Source organism: Trichosurus vulpecula, chromosome 7 (genome assembly GCF_011100635.1).
Source record: "Trichosurus vulpecula isolate mTriVul1 chromosome 7, mTriVul1.pri, whole genome shotgun sequence".
NCBI classification, from domain to species: Eukaryota; Metazoa; Chordata; class Mammalia; order Diprotodontia; family Phalangeridae; genus Trichosurus; species Trichosurus vulpecula.
In genome coordinates, this window is record NC_050579.1 from 38588221 (window position 1) to 38609419 (window position 21199).

The 21199-nt window shown below is 41.1% G+C and overlaps 1 protein-coding gene across 4 annotated transcripts in view; it reads left to right on the forward strand.

The window, feature by feature from the left end:
• The first annotated feature begins 1072 nt into the window (after positions 1 to 1072).
• Positions 1073 to 21199, forward strand: part of RHOT1 (ras homolog family member T1) — a 92029-nt gene continuing 71902 nt past the window's right edge. For all 4 annotated transcript variants that reach the window (XM_036766052.1, XM_036766053.1, XM_036766056.1 and 1 more), the window contains exons 1-5: positions 1073 to 1444; positions 2235 to 2381; positions 5255 to 5375; positions 8281 to 8370; positions 10643 to 10978. In XM_036766052.1, coding sequence (XP_036621947.1) covers positions 1073 to 1444; positions 2235 to 2381; positions 5255 to 5375; positions 8281 to 8370; positions 10643 to 10978 — 1066 coding nt within the window. The remainder of the gene's footprint in view (positions 1445 to 2234; positions 2382 to 5254; positions 5376 to 8280; positions 8371 to 10642; positions 10979 to 21199) is intronic.

Below are 21199 nucleotides of genomic sequence, written 5' to 3' on the forward strand. Positions count from 1 at the left end.
GGATTCAATTATACTCTCTGTGGCCAGTGATTCTCAGATCTATTTATTCCTGCTCCACCTCATTCTCATTGACCCCAGAAAGCAAGGGAAAAATGAAATGAGAAGGTGACATCTCTTGTCTGGGCACTGGTACAAACTGAAATAGAGAAGAACAGGAAAAATAACAGATAAAGCATGCTTAATAAACCTCAAAGTGTTGTTAGCTATTATTATTATTATTGTTGAGGGAAAGGAAAGATTAAAATGGAACAGTTAGGTGGCACAGTGGATAGAGCACCTGCCCTGAAGTCCGGAGGACTTGAGTTCAAATCCTGCCTCAGACACTAGCTGTGTGATGCTGGGTAAGTCACTTAACCCCAGTGGCCTCCCCTCCCCCAAATAGTAAAGAATAGATGACAATTGCGCAGAGGAAGGAGAAGCTAGGGGAGGAGAAAAAAAGAACAAAAAAGAGAGAAGTAGGAGTTGGAAGACTGAGATTCAAATCCCCCCTTTGCTACTTTAGCTATGTGACATTTGCCAGACCAAAAACCTTCTCTAGGCCCTTTCCTTAGCCAAATGAAAGGAAGCATGGGTTCTTACCCTGATATTCCTGAGCTTATTTTTTTTATTCTATTTTTTCTTTTTTTGGAGAGGGGAAGGCAGGGCAATTGGGGTTAAGTGACTTGCCCAAGGTCACACAGCTAGTAAATGTGTCAAGTGTATGAGGTCGGATTTGAACTCAGGTACTCCTCACTCCAGGGCTGATGCTCTACTCACTGCGCCACCTAGCTGCCCCGATCCTGAGTTTATTTTTAAAAAATATTTTAACCACTGTATTTCACGAGACTTGTTTTCCTTTGTAATCCCATGTATTTTATGCTATGCATTTAAAATCCTGTTTCGGAGAAGGGGCACACAGGCTTTCCCATACTGCTGTCACAAAAAAGATTGAGAATGCCTGGACCTCCTCCTCCTCCTAGCTGTGACATTCAATGACAGTGAAGGAAGGAAAAGAAAGCGAAGGCAAGCTCAGCTGAGCCATAGAGGCGGGGAGCGGGCCTGCGGCCAAAGTTTCGTTTTCTCTCGGAGCACCATGGCTGGGCTCGGGTTAGCCTCTTCGGCCCCCAGTGTCCTGGTCTGGCTGTCGGAAGATGACCTGACCTGCGGAATCTGCCAGACCCTCTTTTCCTGCCCCACCACGTTGCCTTGCGGCCACAGTTTCTGTCGCCCCTGTATCGAGCGCCACTGGGCGTACCTTGGCCGGCCCCGGGCAGGCGGTGGTCCCGGAGCTCCGCGGACCAAGGGAACAGGCTGGCTTTGTCCCCTCTGCCGGAAGGAGGTTTCTATGAGCCCCTGGCTGAAAAAAAATACAGCCCTTCAAGATCTGGTGGACAAGTACAATAAAGCCCTGGAGGAGGGGCCCGAGCCCTGGGATCCCTTCCCAAATCACCAGCCAGCGCTCCAGGTACGCTCTCCTAGAGGCGGATTCTCCGGCTCAGCTTCCCACTTTCCCCGTCCGTCTCACCCCAAACCCTCCCATCCCGTCCAGTCTCTCATCCTCGTCCTGTTGGTTATCTCTTTACATCATTTCTATAGCTTTGCTGTAGTTCCTCAGTGGATAGCGCTCCGCACTGAGACCTCACTTCAAGTCCGGCCTCAGACGCGAGCGGTGACCCTACTTAACCTCTGCCTTCCTCAGTTTCCTCATCTGTAAAATGGAGGTAATGATAGCACCTAACCTTACTGGGTTGTTGTAAGAATCAGCTAAGATATTCGTAAAGGGCTTTAAAAACCTTAAAATGCTTTAGAAACGCTATTACATTAGCCTTATATTGTAGTAGTATATTGTTGTGTGGGGTTTACTGAAAAGCTAAGTGACTTAGCCGGGCATCGCTAGCCCTTTGACCACTGTGCCACGCTGCTCTAGTAAATAACTTGTGTTTAGCAAATGTTTGTTGACTGAATGATCGATCGTTCACTTCTTTCTTCTACCTGCGCTTTTCTTCATCCACACCACTCCAGCCAATACCCCACCTTCCGGCTCCTCCCCCCACCATTTGTCATCAGGCTACCCTTTTCCCAAAGGGACTGAATGTGAATTTCTCTTGTTGGCTTGGTTCTCATCACCCCCTGCCCCTTTAATTATCAAGGAGCTGTGATAAGGCCACTACCTGGAGTGAAGCCTTGCTGGATCTACAGTCTAATCAGTGCATAATGCAGACCTGGCTTGACATTTTGACTTTTCCCTTCTAAAGGAACCAAAACCCACCAAGAGGAGAATCAATGAAGTCCGTCAGGAACTGGAGGGCCTGTTAGAACAGCTCATTTCTGGAGTCACCAGACTTCAATGTTTGGAACCCCTTGAGGAGACAGGGACATCTGAGGACTTCATCACCCAGAAGGTAAACTAGGGTGGGTAGGATGGGAAAAGTGGGGGAGGGGAGAGAATAATTGCAGCAGATTATATAAACTCCTTGAGGGCAGGACTTTTTCTTTTTGTCTCTATCCTGGGTGCCTTGCACTTAAGGGGTGCTTAAGTGTGGTTGTTGACCTTTAACCCAACAAACCACTAGTAGATCTGTAACCCAAAGTGATAATAAAAAAGAAATGGAAAAGGACCTATATGTACAAAAATATTTATAGCAGTTTTTGTGGTGGCAAAGAATTGGAAACTGAGGGGATATCCATCAATTGGGGAATGGCTGAACAAGTTGTGGTATATGATTGTGATGGAATACTATTATGCTATAAGAAATGACCAGCAGGACGATTTTGGAAAAACCTGGAAAGACTTGCGTGAACTGATGTAGAGTGGAGTGAGCAAAACCAGGAGAACACTGTGCACAGTAACAGCAACAGTGTAAAAGATCAATTGAGGATGACTTAGATAGTTTCAGTGATAAAATGATCCAAGACAATTCCAAAGGTCTCATAATGAAAAATGCCAAAACTTGATGGTGTCTGAATGCCAATCGAAGCGTACTTTTTTGGGGAAAAAACTTTCTTTTCTTTTTTTTCTTTTTCTTTTTTTTGTTCTGTTTTCTTTCCCAACTTGGCTAAAATGGAAATATGTTTTGCATGACTGACCATGTACAATCTATATCAAATTGCTTGCCTTCTCAAGAAGGGGGAAGACAGAGAGGGAAGAAGAAGATAATTTGGAACTTGAAAATAAAAAAAAAGAATGTGAAACATTGCTTTTAAATGTAATTGAAAAAATAAAATATAAAAATTGAAAATGAAAAAAAGCAGTTGTTGAACTGAAGGGACAGCTTCTGGATAGAGCCTAAGATGAAGCTGAATGAACAATGAACCATGTTGGTGCCATACTAAAAATTAAAGTCCTCCCAGGCTTTGCCCAGGCTGCCCCTGTCCTGGCATGCTCTCCTTCCAAACCTCCCCATAGAAACCCTAGCTCCCTTCACAGGTTCCACCTGCTAAGTGAGGATTTTCCCAGCTGTTATCTTTCTGGCTTTTACCTGTTGAAATTATTTTGTATCATTTTACATTTACTTTTTATTTATACATATAGATACATTGTATATCTTCAGCAGAATGTAAGGTCTTTGCTTGCTTCTAGCAGGCAGGCACTCAACAAATATTTGTTTAGCTGAATTGAATTAAAATGATGAATTTTTAACAAGTATGGAAATGTTATGGACTATTTGTTATGATCTCCCTATTAGGTGGTTTTGATGAACTCTTCTCAGGGAATTGACTTTGTTGGAAAGTGGTAAAACAAATCAACCCATCAACAAAGAGATTAAGTGAGGCACTGTACTAGAACTACGAAGCCAAATGTGAATAGTCCCTGCCCTTAAGGAGTATGTACCCTAATTTAAAAAATTAAAATATATCCTTAAAAATGTTGGACAGTTAAAAAAGAATCCACAGAACCGGAGTTCTGGATTTTTTTTGGTGCCACCGACCTCTTTTGGCACTCTTACCCAATTCCTTCTTAAATGCTCAAAATTTTAAAATGCATAGAATTACAGAAGAAGCCAAGGAACAGGATTAGGTGTTGTGTTATAATGATTATAAGCTATGATTAAGGCAATTCAATAAACGTTTATGCACCTGCTTTATATAGGACAATGTGCTTAATTTTGTTGTGAATGATGGAAGTTGGAGGGATAGAATTGCTATGAAAATTGAATAGAAATGGAAAACCGGTCCAAGGTACCATGTATAGTAGATACTGTTGTTCAGTTGGGTGACCTCTCAGAGTTGGATAAGTCACTAGAAGACATTTGAGGCCCTGTCTAGGTTAGTGATTCCCACTGACTCCAGGATTCAGCAAATGGATTATCTTTGCTGAGGCAGAGGGGCAAATAAGGTTGATGAGTTATGGTGAAGATGGTTACAGTGAAGGCCTTGAGTTCATGCTGAGGAGTTTGGGTTCCATACAATAGGAAACAGGAAGTCACTGCCTTTGCTTGAGCAAAGGAGTAAAGCGATATAATTAAAATCAAAACAATGAAGATTATTCTTGTAGCTTTGACTCAGCTCCAACTTGCATTTTTAAAAAGCTAGCCCTCATCAGGCAGCTAGGTGGTACAGTGGTTAGAGTGCTAGGCCTAGAGTCAGGAAGACTCATCTTTGTGAGTTCAAATCCAGCCTCAAATGTTTATTAGCTGTGTAATCCTAGGCAAGTCACTTTACCCTGTTTGCCTCAGTTTCCTCATCTGTATAATGAGCTGGAGAAGGAAATGGCAAACCACTCCAGCATCTCTGCCAAGAAAACCCCAGATGGAGCCATGAAGAGCCTGAAACCATGGAACGACAACCTTATCACATGCTTTTTGAAGTCCCAGTTACGTTAAAACACAGACACTCCAAAACCCAAACCTGTTTCTCAAAAACGAAACAAAACAACCACCTTATAAATAGAGAAAACATGCTAGGAGAGAAAGAGAAAAGGATAGACAGGGATGCAGCTTCTAACCGTACCAGATGGCAAAAATTCATTAATGAGAGTTTCTCACAAGCCTGCTTTTTGTTTGAGATGAAGCATGATGTAGTAGGTAGAGTGCTGGACTTGCTGTCAAAGATCTGAATTCAAACTCCACCTTGGAAATTTAATTAGCTGTAAATCTGAGCCTCAGTCTCCTCATATGAGGTGGTACCTACCTCGCTGGGTGAATGTGACGCTCAAATGGGGTAATGCATATAAAATGCCCTGCAGACTTTAAGATGTTTAAGGTGTCAGTTACTATTACTGTCATTTTCTTTTACCATCTGTCATTAAGATCTATTTTCACCACTTTCTCCTAAGCTGAAGAATCCCAACATATTTCAGAGAAACATTAATGAAATCCTCAGTGATATCAAAGAAGTGAAGAAAAAAATTCAGGAAAAGTTAATATGGGAAGAAGCTCCCAGCAAAATAACAAATGGTGAGTTAATTTTGTTTCGAAGGGTGGAAGTAGGGATGTTGGAGGGATGGAATCACTATGAAAATTGAGTAGAAATGGAAAAATGGTCCAAGGTACCATTTTTTAGGCTGATGAAACTCGCAGACATTATATGTATTACCAGGTTAATGGAATATGGACCAGAGAAACATTGGCTAGAATATTTTTTTGACCATCCCTGGGGTATGATGGGTCATTGGCACTTTTTAGCTGTATACTTCTAATTTATAACCATCCCCTATGTGTAATGGATAGAGTTAGTCTCCAAGCTAGAAAGATCTGGGATCAAGTACTGAATCTGATACCTACTGACTGTGTGACCTTGGGCAGGTCATTTAAACTTTCACTGTTCCAGGTAACTTTCTAAGATTACAAATTGCAGAGGAAAGTGCTGACCTGCATTTGTATAGAAAGATTTCACACCTGAATATTCTCTAGGTCGATGAAATCACAGATCCAGCCCTGTTCTTATCCCATATGACTCTTTGAGGCTAGTCTGAATTTTACCTGATTTGTCCTTGGTGGCTTGTGGCTCAGCAATATTGATTTTTGTAAGCATTTTGAGGAGACTGAAAATTAATCATTCTTGTTAACTATCCAAATTCTACTAGATTCTAAGCTTCTTAAGGGCAGAGACTATTTATCTAAACTTTATATCTCCTTGTAAAGCTTAACTGTTTGCTTTATAAAAGATTCTTTGAAATGGCTAGTACATTTAAAATAATTTTATTTATAGATAACGTTTGTAGGTTTCACTGTGTGGCAAAGTTGGTGGAGCATTTACTCTTTTACTTTCCCTCTCAACAGGAAAAAAAGGGGGTTGAATCCTCCCATTCCCATCCTTTCTTTTCCTGCCATTCGGCTTTGGGGCCTAACCATTACTTTGACCCTCCTCTCTTCTCCTCTTTGCCCCCACCTCTTTTTCACTTGGAAGATGGCATTTGTCTGAGACTTCTGTTGGTTGCTAGATAAAGTAATTATCTTGTTTTAGCCTAGGGACAAAATGGCTGGAAGTCTATGAAGATCTGACAGGTTAGGGAATTATATGAGAAAAAATTACTAATAAAGTCATAATAGCATAGAGTCCCCAGTTAGAAGAACTAATATTAGAATAGAGGTTTATATCTTTGTCTTTATTTAAATTCAGTGTATTTTTCAGTTAGTCATTTGTTTCCACCATTTTCTCTTTTTCCAGAATAGGTTAATATATACAGACATGCAAAACACATTAGTCAGATTTGATCATGGATTTTTATGTAAAGGGAAAGTGTTTTCATAGACACAAATTAAATAAAAAGTTATAAGTAAAATAACGTAGAAATGGGAGTAAAGTTCCCACTACTTGAAGTCTGAGAGAAAAAAAAATTCAGAAAGGAGAAAGAGTTGAAAGACATCACATTCTAAAAGATTCTCAGGGAAAAACAATTCAGACCAACTTCTTAGGAAGGTTTCTTCAATAGGTATAATGGTGAGCTAGGGTAACACCAGCCCCACCCTTCTTCGACTCCAGTCTAAATGTCCTCCATTATGCTTCTGATAATTTCTCTCTGCAATCTCTCATAGTTCTGTTGCAGACTCTAGGGGCTGCCTGCCTACCTGGGTATTGTCTAATCTCTGCTCCATCTGCTCTATTTACCTTTGAAAGAATACTTCTCTCTCTAGTGGAGATGAATGTTTGGGGAGAAAAAGGATAAGATATGTAGATTTAAAAAATCATATGATGTGATAAAGGCAAATGAGAGATCCCAAGAAAGTACCCTAAGGAAATTTAAGGAGGGAAACCATTCAGCTAGTGGGGATGTATGGAAGAGCTACAGCTGAACTGGGTCTTGAAGAAGAGAAATTTTTCAACAAACAGAAATGTGAAGGGGGTGCTCCCAGGTATTGTGGATGGCTCATACTAACAAATGGAGATGAGAGAGACCGGATGAGCTTTGGGAATGGACAGTGCTCCAATTTGACTAGAATGAATGTGTGAATGGGAACCATGTAAAATCAGGCTAGAAAAGTAGGTTGTAGCCTGGTTGTGGACTGTCTCAAGTATCAGGCAAAAGAGTTTGTGTTTTATCTGATATTTGAGCAGAAGAGTGACGTAGTCATGGTTTGTACATTGGGAAGGTTCGGGCAGCTATGAAGAAGAGAGATTGAAGAGGAGAGAGACTAGAGAGTCAGGGAGACCAATTAGGAGGCTATTATATTGTTTTCATAGATCTATAGACATGTTTTACTCCTGCAGTAGGAAGCAAGTTCCTTAAAGAAAGAGACTGGTTTCTTGTTTCATGTTTGTATCCTGAATGCCTAGCATGTCATCTCACATGTAGAAGGAACAGAAGAAATTCTTCCAGAATTACATTACACTGAATTATCAGATCCACCCTGGCTCTTAGAACCAGCACAATATATATTTGAATTTTAAATTAAAATATTATAAAATATTGCATATTTCCTCTATTAGATTGTGAGCTTCTTGAAGTATGGGCTGTATTTGGGTTTTATTGTAGCCCCAGCATTAGCACCATTTTGTCCAGGGAAGAAGTCTTCTTTCCTTCCATAAAAGTTTTAAAATAATCTAGGTCCTTCCATTTTGATACATAAACTTCTAGCTTAGAGATCCCTTCTCAACCCATCATTTTGGTGGGGGTGGGGGGTGGGGCAAGGTCTTGCTTTATACATGCTGCTTTAAAAGAAAAAAAAAATGTCCCTTATGGCTACTGTCCCAAGCTGAATCCAGGCCTTAATGGACTCTTGGTATGACCAAAGAGAGTTCAAATTTTCCATCAAGAAAGATGTAGAATATTCGTGCTTATTCCAATGTGATATACAGTGCTATGAAGACTATTCAGGTGCCTTTGTCTGAAAAAGCTTCCTCAAATTTATATTCCCTTAGAGGAACCACCAGGGGCTTCTCCTTGCTCTTCAAGCCTACAGCCTGCTGAGAGCCAGTCTGGGCCCCAGAGATCTTGCCAGTTTGCTAAGTGTGAGTATTCAAGTGATATGGATTGTGGGCTTTGAGTTCCATAGAGAGAAATGGAATTTGTCATTTCAGCACCATGTTCTGGCTTCCCACCTGTACTCCTTGCATGGCTCGTGACCTTCTCTTCTAATGTCATGTTCCTTGAATTGGGAGTTTGGGGCAGCTAGGTGGGGCAGTGAGTAGAGCACTGGTCCTGGAGTCAGGAGGACCTGAGTTCAAATCAGACCTCAGACACTTGACACACTTACTAGCTGTGCAACCTTGGGCAAGTCACTTAACCTCAGTTGCCCTGCCTTCCCCCTCTTCAAAAAAAAATTGGGAGTTCCCTCATTATCCAAGTGAAAGAGAAGGTATACCTTCGGATTTCAGATCCAGCTAGGGCCTGTTTACATTTTTCTGCCAGAGGAAAGTCAACTCTTTATTACCAACCTTGGATTGAGAATAAGGCTGACCATGGCAGTGGGGATGGTGACCTGTTCCAGAAACATTTCTGTCTGAACTCTGTTCAGTAAGAGAAGAGATTGTTGTGTTTGTCCTTTGTTCTCGAAGAGGACCATGACATCAGGGAAATGATGACATGACTTGTAGTTGACTTTTATTTGAGTGAGGGAGGCCTGTGCAAGGTCACCAGCCTCACTTTCTCCTCCAGAGCCATCTGGGTCCAGTGGCCTGTTATTCACCAGGAGGAATGGAGATGGCCCAGGATGCAATGGGAGACCCTGGCCCTTCCAGACTAAGGTCTTTTCAGGTTCACACTTTGAGTGAGGGAATGCCTATTCAGTGAATGGGCCTCTTTAAGAACTTAATCAAAGGATGGCCCCTTTAATCAAAAACTCAAAAAAAAAAAAAAAAACAAGCCTGAAGGGGAAGACCCTCAGGGTTCCTGCCCAAAAGAGAGAAACAGTTACTGTTTAGTATTTACTCAACACTAAAGAGAAGAGAACAGGGCAGGGAATAAGCATTTATTAAGAGCCTACTATGGGGCAGGCACCATGCTAAGCACTTTACAAATATTATCTCATTTGATCTCCACGACAGCCCAGGAAGGTAGGTGCCATCATGATGTCCATTTTGTAGTTGAGGAAATTGAGGCCGATAATAGAGATTAAATGACTTGCCTAGGGTCACACAGCCAGTAAGTGTCTGAGGCTAGATTTGAACACTGGCCTTAGTGATTCCAGGCCCAGTGCTGTATCCACCGTGCTGCCTTGCTGCTGCTTTATGATGGATAATTTATCTATAGTAAAAGTAATAGTAATATAGGGATAAAATCATAATGCCAAGTTAAAGTACAAATCACTTTACCATTATAAAGCACTTTGCATAAGTTATCTAATTTGAATCTTAGAACAATCCTGTTGGGGTTGGAGAGCAGAGAGACTATTTCCATTTTGTGCTCTAAATTAGAGCTTAGAGATGTCAGGTGACTTGCCCATGGTCATATACTCAGACCAGGCTAGATTCAAACCCTGGTCCTCCTGACTCCAAGTCTAGCACGATACCCTACTACGTCATGATCATTATTCACAGTAGACGTCCTCTTGCCACCTAGCATGCTTATGGACCATTGATTCCTTCCATCATTTGACCTTTGCACGGAGAATGCTGATTCCTTTCAATTTGAGCCTAAGCCTGAGCAACAATTTGGAGTCAGAAGATGTGAGATGAACGCCATGTTTGATACTAGCTTCGAGACCCGTCTCAGGGCTGTAGCTAACTTTCTAATGTTTTGAGTGCAAAGAAGGTGCTGGGCTGGCCAGCACTAATAGGGCGCGTTCCCTCGCCCTGAGAGTTTTTTACACCAGCCAGGAAGGGCCGTAGTTCACAGAGCAATGGGCTTGGTGTTAGGTAAACTTGTTCAAATCTGGCCTCAGACACTCACTAGCTGTATTACCTGAGGCAAATAATTTAACCTCAGTTTCCTATTTGTAGAATGGGCATCATAATAGTGCCTACCTCACGGGGCTATTGTGAGGATCAAATGAGATAATCTTTGTAAAGCACTTAGTACAGTGCCTAGCACATAGTAGGTGCAAAATAAATGTTTGTTTCTTTCCTTCTGTCCAGTGAAATCATTATGTTTATTTTTATTTACTCATATGTGAAGATATTCTCTCCTCTGTTGGTCTGAAAGCTCCTTGAGGACAAGGACTTTGTGTCCCAAGCACACAGTATAGTACACTTGGCAACTTATTAGGTGCTTAATAAATGCTTCTGGGTTAATTGATTAGCACAGATAATCAAGAGTTTTCTCCATTTTTAATCTCTTCCTTAGGGTCCATCCTTCCAACCTTTGATGAAAAAACTGCCTCCCATTACCTGGAGGTATCAAAGAACTGTCAAAAAGTGACCGTGTCACGGCATCGACAATTCTACCCTGAGAGTCGAGAGAGGTTCCACAACAGCCAGATCTTGTGCTGCCAAGGCTTCTCCTCTGGGCAGCAGTACTGGGAGGTGAACACTCAGCATTGCACTTCCTGGGCCATTGGGGTGACCTCCAAGGACATCATCACTCACAGCCACCTGCTGGGCAGGACTGTGGACTCTTGGTGCATGGAATGGAGGGAGGCCTCTGCACAGCTCTATTCCTGGCATGGGAAAAAGGAAACAGGTATCAGCAAGGAGAGGCCCATGGTGGTAGGGGTATGGCTTGACCTAGAGGGGAATCAGCTCGCGTTTTATTCAGTGGAGAGTGAGGAGAAACTCTTACATCAATTTGAGCTTCCTGTCCCCATGCCAGTTGTGTTCCCTGCTTTTTGGCTTTATGGCCTACAGCCTGGGAACTCCCTGATTATAAACGAGGTAAAAGATGAAGTACTCTCCGATGGTTGAAACCAGTGACCAAGCTTATAAGGGCCTTCTTGTTAACCAATCAGTCAGTCAATCAACAAAGATTCATTAAATGCTTACCATGTGCCAAGCATTGTGCTAAGTGCTCGGGTATAGGGTCCAGTGGCCAAGTAACTTCTAAATCAATGATTGTGTTAATATCTCCCGGGCCTACTGTGTGGGTCAAGGGGGAAAGCCACCCAGCTCCAAAGTACTTTGTACCCCCTCTTTCATTTTCCTTCCTTTTCAGGGTATATTTTGAGATTGGGTTTTTGTTGTTGTTTTGAGTTTTCGATTAAAGGGGACATCCCTTGATTAACTTCTTAAAGAGGCTATTCATTGAATGGGCGTTACATTACTTAAGGTGAGACCCTGAAAAGACCTTAGCCTGGAAGGGCCAGGGTCTCCCATTGCACCCTGAGCCATCTCCAGTCCTCCTGGTGAATATCAGGCCACTGGACCCAGATGGCTCTGGAGGAGAAAGTGAGGCTGGTGACCTTGCACAGCCCTCACTCACTCAAATAAAAGTCAACTGCAAGTCATATCATTTCCCTGATGTCATAGCCCTCTTCGAGAAGGAAGGGCAAACACAACAATATTTTGAGAAGGTTGGATTTAGAGTCAGATTTGAAGCCTGGCATTGCTTAAAACCTGTATGATTGGGAACCAGTGATTTTTTCTCTGTGGGCTTGTTTCTTGATCTGTAAAGTGCTTGAAGAGCCAACAGATACATGGTCACAGGATATGAACAGTTTGCTTAAAACATTATTTTTTATTTTTTAATAATATTTTATTTTTTCCAATTACATGTAAAGGCAATTTTTAACCATCATTTTTTAAATAAGACTTTGAGTTCTAAATTTTTTTCCTTCTCTCCCTCCCTTTCCCCCTTCCTAAGATGGTAAGCAAGTTGATATAGGTTATATATGTGGAATCATGTAAATTATATTTCCATATTAGTCATGTTGTAAAAGAAAACACAGTTTGTAAAAAAAATTACAGTTTGCAAAAGGAAAAAAAAACACAGAAAAAATAAAGTGAAAATGATATGCTTTGATCTGCATTCAGATCCCATCAGTTCTTCCTCTAGATGTAGATAGCATTTTCCATCAAGTCTTTTGGACTTGTCTTGGATCATTGTAATAGTGAAAGAAGCTAAGTCATTCATAGTTGATCACCACTGTTGGTCATCAATGTTGTTGTTACTGTGCACAATGTTCTTCTGGTTCTGCTCACTTCACTTTGCATAAGTTCATGTAAGTCTTTACAGAAAACATTCTTTTCTATTGACCCCATTTTCCTTACCTGTGAAGTGAGGGGATTAAACAGCCAACAGATAAATGGCCAAAGGATGTGAAGTTTTCTTTTAAAAATTGTTTATGAGTATAATGTCTGATATTGAGACCATATCTGACGATGGATACAATATTCTATCCTAAGTAGCCTGATACCACTCTTTCAGAAGGCACCTTTTATTAATTAGGGAGGGGTATATTCAGAAATGAAGGTAAAGTAAAAATTGGTGTCCTTCAATTTTTCAGTCATGTCTTACTCTTCCTGACCCCATGATCCATAGCATGCCAGGCCCTTCTATCCTTCACTATCTCCCAAAGTCTATCCAAGTTCATGTTCATTGTTTTCATGAAACCATCTATCTATCTCATCTTCTGCCATCCTCTTTTCCTTTTTCCTTCAATCTTTTCCAACATCAGGGTCTCTTCCGCTGAGTCCCATCTTCCCATTATGTGACCAAAGTATTTAAGCTTCAGCTTCATTATTTGACCTTTCAGTCAAATAGCCTGCATTAATTTAAATATTGACTGATTTGACCTCCTTGCTGTCCAAGGGACTCTCAAAAGTCTTTTCCAGCACCACAGTTTGAAAGCGGTGATTCTGTGGTCATCAGCTTTCTTTATAGTCCAGCTCTCACAGCCATATTTTGCTACTGGAAGAACCATAGCTTTGACTATGCAGACCTTTGTCAGTAAGGTGGCATCTCTGCTTTTTAGTATGCTGTCCAGAGTTGCCATAGCTTTCCTTCCAAGGAGCAAGCATCTTTTAATTTCATGGCTGTAGTTGCCATCTGCAGTGATCTTTGAACCCAGGAATATAAAATCTGACACTGCTTCCATTTATTCTCTCTCTATTTGCCAGGAAGTGATGGGACCAATTGCCAAGATCTTAGCTTTTTTATGTAAATCTTGAAGGCAGCTTTTATACTCTCCTCTTTCACCCTCATTAAGAGGCTTCTTAATTCCCCTTCACTTTCTGCCATCAGAGTTATTGTCTGCATCTAAGATTGTTGATAGTTCTCCTGGCAGCCTAAATTCTGGCTTTTGATTCATCCAGGCATTTTGTGTAATGTACTCCGCATATAAGTTAAACAAATAAGTTAAATAAATAAGGTGACAATACACAGACTTGAAGTACTACTTTTCCAACCTTAAACCAATCAGTTATTCCACATTTGGTTCTAACTGTTGCTTCTTGGCTCAAACCCAAGTTCCTCAGGAGACAAGTAAGATGATCTAGTGCTTCCATCTCTTGGAGGACTTCCACATTTCATTGTGATCCACACAGTTAAATGCTTAGGTAAAAATAAAACAAACCAAGACAATTTATGCTAAGTAATGAAAGCAGAACCAGGAACTCATTACACACAATGACTATAATAATGTATATGAAAATTACACTAAAGGCAACTGAATTCAGATGACTAATTCTGGTCCTGAAGGACAGAGAATGTACATTTACCTTCTCTCAAGAGAGACAGGGAGGACTACAGAGGTAGTTAGACATGGCCACTGTCACTTGTTTTTGTTTAACTGTTTTCCTTTGTTTCAAGAGTGGCTTCTATGTACAGATATGTTGAGAAACAATTATAATATCTTCAAAAGATATAAAAAACATTTGAAATATGATAACTAGTATTTACATGGTTCTTTCAAATGTATTATGTCATTTGAGTCACAACAGTCTGTCAGGTATTAGTGGGATTCAGAACTGTACCCCAACAATTTTTGTGCCAAAGACAAGCAGCACAAACTATACCCTCGTTTCAACTGGAGAAGTAATTTGGAGACCCGGAGACATTGTAGGTATGCTTTGGGAGAGGTTACCTCAGCAGAGGATGGGAAGTAGGTAGGGATGTGCTGGAACCCATTTGTACCAATGAGAGTTGATAGTCAAATTTTCAGTTTGAGCATTTACAGCAAAAACTATATATATCGGGGCTTGATTTATTGTTTTGTTGATTTTCTTTGCTTAAGAAAGTGATGGATAAACTGTTTATAATGCAGATTAAACTTAAAAGTCTGTAGAACATCAAAATAAATAAATATATGTATATGTGTGCATATATAGAGATATTTATGTGTATATATACATATACATATATTTATAAAATACACATATACACAATATACATATCTATCTGTATAATCAAACATTTACCAAAATACCCTTGGAAGGTGGCCAGAGTGCTATAAGGAGGAATTCACTTGGATTATATCCAAGAAGACAGAGAGCTGCTGCCAATTGGTAGCTTCATCTTTAATTAATTGGGTCCATGTTTTACCATTCTTAGTTCTTTTCAAATTTGTGGCATATTTTCCTAACCAGGATCTAAGCTTAATTGTTCCTGAACTGCTAAAGGATGGGTAGTGTTGTGAGTTCCTCCTCACAATTCCAGGACCTGGGGACAAAGCATTGGTTTGTTCTGCTTTGTTACAGCCCAGGTCACATTTGAACACAGGTCTTTCTGATTCCAAGGTCAGCATTTTATTGATTATTCATACTGCCTTTTTATCACAGAGAACCCAAAACATGATGCTGGATCCTAGCCTATTTTCTTTGAAAATTTTTTCTCTTTTTTTTTCCAAAAAGTTCCCTGTCAATGCTTCACTTTCCATGCACACACACACACACACACACACACACACACACACACACACACTCCCACACCGAAGTTACAGTTATTATTGGCAAGGCTTCATACGCCCTGTTATTGCAGAATTCTGTGGGTTCCTGGGAGGGACTGTGATAGGAATGCAGAAATAATCATTTGGAAAGGAATAGCAATAATCCTAACAGCCTGAATCTGACTCATGGTTCTCTCACCTCAGATGCACTGGCATAGGTTCTGCAAAAGGTTCCAAGTGTGAGAATTTTAAAAAGTCCTGTTTCTCAGAAAAAGCCTTGAGAGTGTTGGGTAGGTTCCCTGTGGAGGATTTATGGGAGGTATTATGTTTGAAAATTAAGGTAAACTGAGAGACAATGGTATGACCATGATTAATTTATTAGTTAGGCTAGCAGTAAGCAATAAAATGGGTCTCTCTCAATGCCTGAAGGCCCTGAGCAGGACTGACTGGGTCTTTAAACCTGGGTGTTCTTCCTTCTGATTGGCCTGATAGTACATTATAGTACCTCCCCTGGCAAAGATAAAACAATTCCAATTGATTGTTAGCCATTTTAACCAGGAGGTGGGTTAAGAGTGGCCTTAGCTCCTCCCTATTGCTTTCTTGTGGGGAAATGGGAGTAACCTTAGGTGTTAGTCTGCAGATGTGGGTGTAGTATGCAACAGCTTTGATTGATGCAACTTGGATTTGAGTTAAGTGGGCGGTGAGTACAGCTAGTGGATAGAGCCCTGAGCTTGGAGTCAGGAAGATTCAACTTCCTGAGTGCAAATGTGGCCACAGACACTAGCTGTGTGACTCTGGGCAAGTCACTTAAATTGATGTTTGCCTCAGTTTCCTCAACTCTAAAATGGGGACCCTGGAGAAGGAAATAGCAAACTAGTCTAGTATCTTTGCCCAGAAAACCATAAAGGGGTCACGACCAGATGATCTGACCAGACAGAAGGACTTAACAACTAGGGTGGAAGGTGAGGTTACAAAGGTAGAGGATACAAGGGTGGAGTTTCAATTGAGTGGAGGTAATTACAAAACAAAAGCTTGACTTTTAGGCAAGTTTCTCCAGAATGTAGGTGAAAGGTGAAGTTACTAAGGTAAGGTGTTTGGATTTACAGGTTAAAGCCTATCCCAACTTGTCTATGTCTTAAACATAGAATTAAAATAATTTTTCAGTTTTACGGAGAAGATGGACAAGAATGGCACAGGATGAAAAGATGTAGGTGGGTGGTTATACGTACCAATGGAGGGAGGAATTCTGTCTGAAACTGAGTTCTCTGCCATTTAAAGACCTTCACAACCTGGTGCCTTCCTACCTTTTCAGTTTTCTTACACTTTTCTCTGCACATATTCTACAATCCAATGGCCTCCTGGCTGTTCTTCATGCTATAATTCTGTAATTCACACTGGTTCCAAGTATTTTTCTTTGTCTCCCATGCCTCTAAAGCTTTACCTTCTCATCTCCCTCTCCTAGCTTCTCTGATTTCCTTCAAGTGTCAGTTAAAATCTCACTTTCTGCAAGATTTCCCTGGCCCTCCCTAGCACTGGAGTCAGGAAGACTCATCCCCCTGAATTCAAATCTGGGTTCAGACACCATCTGTCTGACCCTGGACAAGTGACTTAACTCTGTTTGCCTCAGTTTCTCCATCTATTGAATGAGTCAGAGAAGGAAATGGCAAACCACTTCAGTATCTTTGGCAAAAAAACAAAAAAAAACCAACTGGGGTACAAAGAGTGGGATATGACTGAAAATAACTGAACAACAAATATAGTTGTTTGCATGTTGCCTCCTCTACTTGGCCTCAGCTGTATGCCCCCAGGCAAGTCACTTAACTGCTCTTTGCCTCAGTTTCTTCTACTGTGAAATGAAATTAATAGTAGTACCTACCTTCAAAGTTTGTTGTGAGGATCAAATGAGATAATATTTGTAAAATGTCTAGCACACAGTGCCTGGCATGTAGTAGGCACTTAATAAATCTTTCCTTCCTTCCTTCCTTTCTTCTTTCCTTCCTTCCTTCTTCCCTCCCTCCCTCCTTCCCTCCCTTTAGATTGTGAGAACAGGGACTGGTTTTGCCTTTCTTTGTAGCCCCAAGGTGTCACAGGGGTGGGGAACCTGCAGCCTCAAAGCCACATGTGGCCTTCTAGGTCCTTGGGTGCAGCCTTTTGACTGAGTCCAAGTTTTGCAGAACAAATTCTTTTATTAAGGGGATTTGTTCTGTGGAGTTTGGATTCAGTCAAAAGGCCACATTTGAGGACCTAGAGGGCCACATGTGGCTTTGAGGCCAAAGGCTCCCCACCCCTGGAGCACACAGCAGATGCTTACTAAATGCTTGATGACTGGCTGATTTAACCAATAAACAAGCATTTATTAAGCACTTACTATGGGGCAGACACTTTGCTACTGCTAAAAAACAGAAAAGAAAATGAGACAACTCCTGCCTTGGAGGATCTTACATTCTATTGGAAGAAACAACTTGTACCCCTATGAATGTAACTGGGTAGTCAGACTTTACCTTGGGCAAAGGGCTTAAAGGGCTTAAAAATACTTCAGTGCTAACTGGGAAATCCTGGCAGTTGTAGTCTTCATAGCCCTAGAAGAAACTCTGTGTGTGTGTGTGTGTGTGTGTGTGTGTGTGTGTGTGTGTGTGTGTGTACGCGCGATTCTCAGAAAAGTTCCTCTTGTTTCCTTCCAGTGGAACGTCAGCTTCCTGAGAGCAGAGAATTTTTTTCCCCTTTGTATCTCCAGTACTTAATGGAGTGATTCTTAAACTGGAATCTCTTACTTTGTCTTTTAAAAAATATTTTGGTAACTGTCTTTCAATCTAGTTGGTTTCTTTTATAGTCCTCTATATACATTTAAATATACATTTGAAATCATTTCATTTACATTTCTCTAAGGTACATTTAAAAATATGATTCTGAGAAGGGGTTGGTACAGAAAGCCTTTCTGGCATACTAGTACTTGCCAGAGATTGTTCTCTCAAGTTGGCGTGGCCTTCCAGATCTCAGGGTCACCTCCATGCTGCAATGAGTCATCAGAGAAGGGTTTTCTGGCTTCTAAACCCACCACTCTCCTGAAAATACTCTTGCAAAAATTACTGGCAACCAATTAACAACAATTCTGATGGTCTTAGCTCTCATAGTTCTTAATTTCTCTGCACCTTTTGACATCGTGGGCCATTTATCCCCTCTCCTCCCTTGGCTCCTGTGATACTACAATTCTCTCCTGGTTCTCCTCCTACCTCTCTGACTGCTCCTTCTCAGTCTCCTTTGCTAGATTTTCACCTCTCCTTTAAAGCCCCAAAGCATGGGCTTCCCCAAAGACCTTTCCTTAGTCCTCTTATATTCTCCCACCTGTCCATACTCTGCACTAGTGATCTCCTCTCCCATGGTTCATCGCCTCTAGGATTTGTAACTTGTTTCCAACTCAGAGCTGAGGATTCCATGACACAGGAAATGAAAGTTTGGGGTAGAATAAGGCAGGATTAAGGTACCTCTTCCCTTAGCTCAGTAGTTCTTAACCTGGGATTCATGAATGATTTTAAAATATATGTATACACACAAACATACTTGTCTATGTATTCTATAGATTTATATATGTATTCAATATATTTGTATGTATAAATGTATGTAATATTATAGAAATAGAAAGTCTCAATATAATTGGTTTTCTGTTCAATCTTATGTATTTTACTTGATGCATTTAAAAACATTATTCTAAGAAGGAGTCCATAGGTTTCACCAGACACATCCAAAGGAGTCTAAGGCACAAAAAAAGGTTGGGGAATCCTGTAACAATGTGTATTGGCTCATCTTGGCAAAACGTTTGTTTGCTTCTTCCAACCAAGAGAAGCAGTTTATTTAGTTGATCCTGTGTCCACCTAAGAGAAGAGGCTTAGGTAGCCTCCTCCTTCTTCTCCTCTTTCTTCTTCCTCTGGCAAGATACAGTTATCCCACGCAGTAAGAGAATTTGAGAGTGGCCCCTAGTGGACAGTTGCCAATTTCATGAGCCAAGCACGAGAATGAGATGGCAGTGCCAGGTTCTTGCTCCCAGAAGGGCCAAGGTGCTAGCCGAAGTGGATCAGGTGACTGAACTATAAATAGAAACACGAACATCTGAGTGATAGGGTCTGGCAGGGAGAGCCAGGACCCTCACTTTCACAAGGGCTCTCCTTGTTGTCTGAATATGTCTCTCTTGCTGGCAAAAACACAACAAAACAAAAACAACAAAAAACAAAACCCAGAGAGGGAGTTAAGAGTACTGAGGCCTCCTTCTGGAGCCCCTGAGGCTTCGAGGATTTTTTTTAGTAAGTTTTCTAAAAAGAACATTATCTCTCCAAACATTATCTCTAATGTGTTATACCTAAAATACACTCCATTCCTTTACCCCACTCCTGCCTTCCCAAGGGATCTTTCTTTTAATAAAAATGCTACAAAGACTGGACCTTAGAGAAACCAAAAATATCCCAGTCCTAGTCTCTTCTGTTGCCACTGGAGATCCAAGAATGTACTACATTTTTTTTTAAAATCACAATTTGCAATGAATAATAGTAGCTCACATTTTACGTGGTGCTTTAAGGCTTGCTTTACATATATTGTTTCCTTTGATCTTCACAACAAGCTGGTAAAGTAGGCACTCCAATTATATATCCTTTTGCAGATGATGAAATTAAGGCTCAAAGTAGGAGAAGAAAACAAGCATTTGTTAAGCACCTACTATGTGCTTTGCTAAGAGCTTTATAAATATTATCTCATTTGATCCTCACAGCAACCCTAGGAGGTAGGTGCTATTATTATCTCCATTTTGCAGTCCAGGATACTGAGGCTGAGAGAGGTCCAGTGACTTGCCCTGGGTCACAACAACCAATTTGTATCTGAGGGCAGATTTGAACTCAGGTCTTTTTGACTCCGGGTCCAGAGTCTCAATTCTTCTGGCCTCAATCTAGTTACTATATTATGTTGCTTCTCAAAGAGTTGCTAAGGGAGCTCACACTTAGTCGTTTGCTTCTCCTGATTTTTAAGTCACAAGTGAGGTACACAGGTTATTATTTTCATTTTGCAGATGAGAAAACTGAGGTTCAGAGAAATAAGAGTGACCTGACCAAGGTCTCATAGGTAGGTGTAAAGCAGCAGTTTGAAGTCACAGGACCTATTGGCAGCTGTCATCTAGTCCAACCCCTCCCCCTCCCATTTCAAAAGTGAGGGAAGTGAGGACTGGAGAGAGTAAGTGATTTGACCAAGGCCATAGGATCATAGCTCTAGAGCTTGAAGGCACCTCAGAGGTCATCTCGTCTAATCAGTTCATTTTCTAGATGACAAAACTGCCCAAGGAAGTTAATGTCTTGTTCACCAACCCATGAGGAATAAGCATCAGAGGGGGGAATTTAAATTTTCCCTGGCATGCAGCAGGTACTTAATAAATGTTTATTGACTGACTCCAGAGCCAGTGCTTGCTGGTTCTGCATGAAGGTAGGCAGTTGTGATTCTAAGTCCAAGACTCTATTGATTGCACTATGCTATCTCCTAAGAATAATTATTAAGTTATTAACAACCTGTGCTTCTTGAGCATTTACTGTGAGTAAGAAATAGCATAAGGTGCTTTTCTAAGCAAACACCTGAGCTGTAACCAATCGACTGAGCATCTTTCCTGGCACAGGATGACCTTGGTCAAGACATTTTCTTTCTGAAGGGGTGGGCGGATGGAGGGACTCATTTTGGATGTGAAAGAATCAATAAGCATTTATTAAGCACCTACTAAATGCCAGACACTATGCTAAGCCTGTTTGGCTGATTTCCAGAGCATGGCAGGGAGAACTGAACAGACTGACTTAGCTGTACTGTGAGTTTGTTTTTGGGAAGACCCCAGCAGGGGGTCAGAGAGGTTTGGGGATGGCAAAACTCCAGGTTGTGATATTGTGTGTGGAATGTTTTACTGCTGTGATAGACTGCTTGTGGGATCTGGTTCGCCGGTGTCTCAATAAATGGTTTACTTCTGCTACCTTCTATGTGGAGAGTCTTGTAGACTTTGCAGTACAGATACACATAGGCATTTTGACAATTATCATCTACATTATTACTATTGCCTTACTGTTACA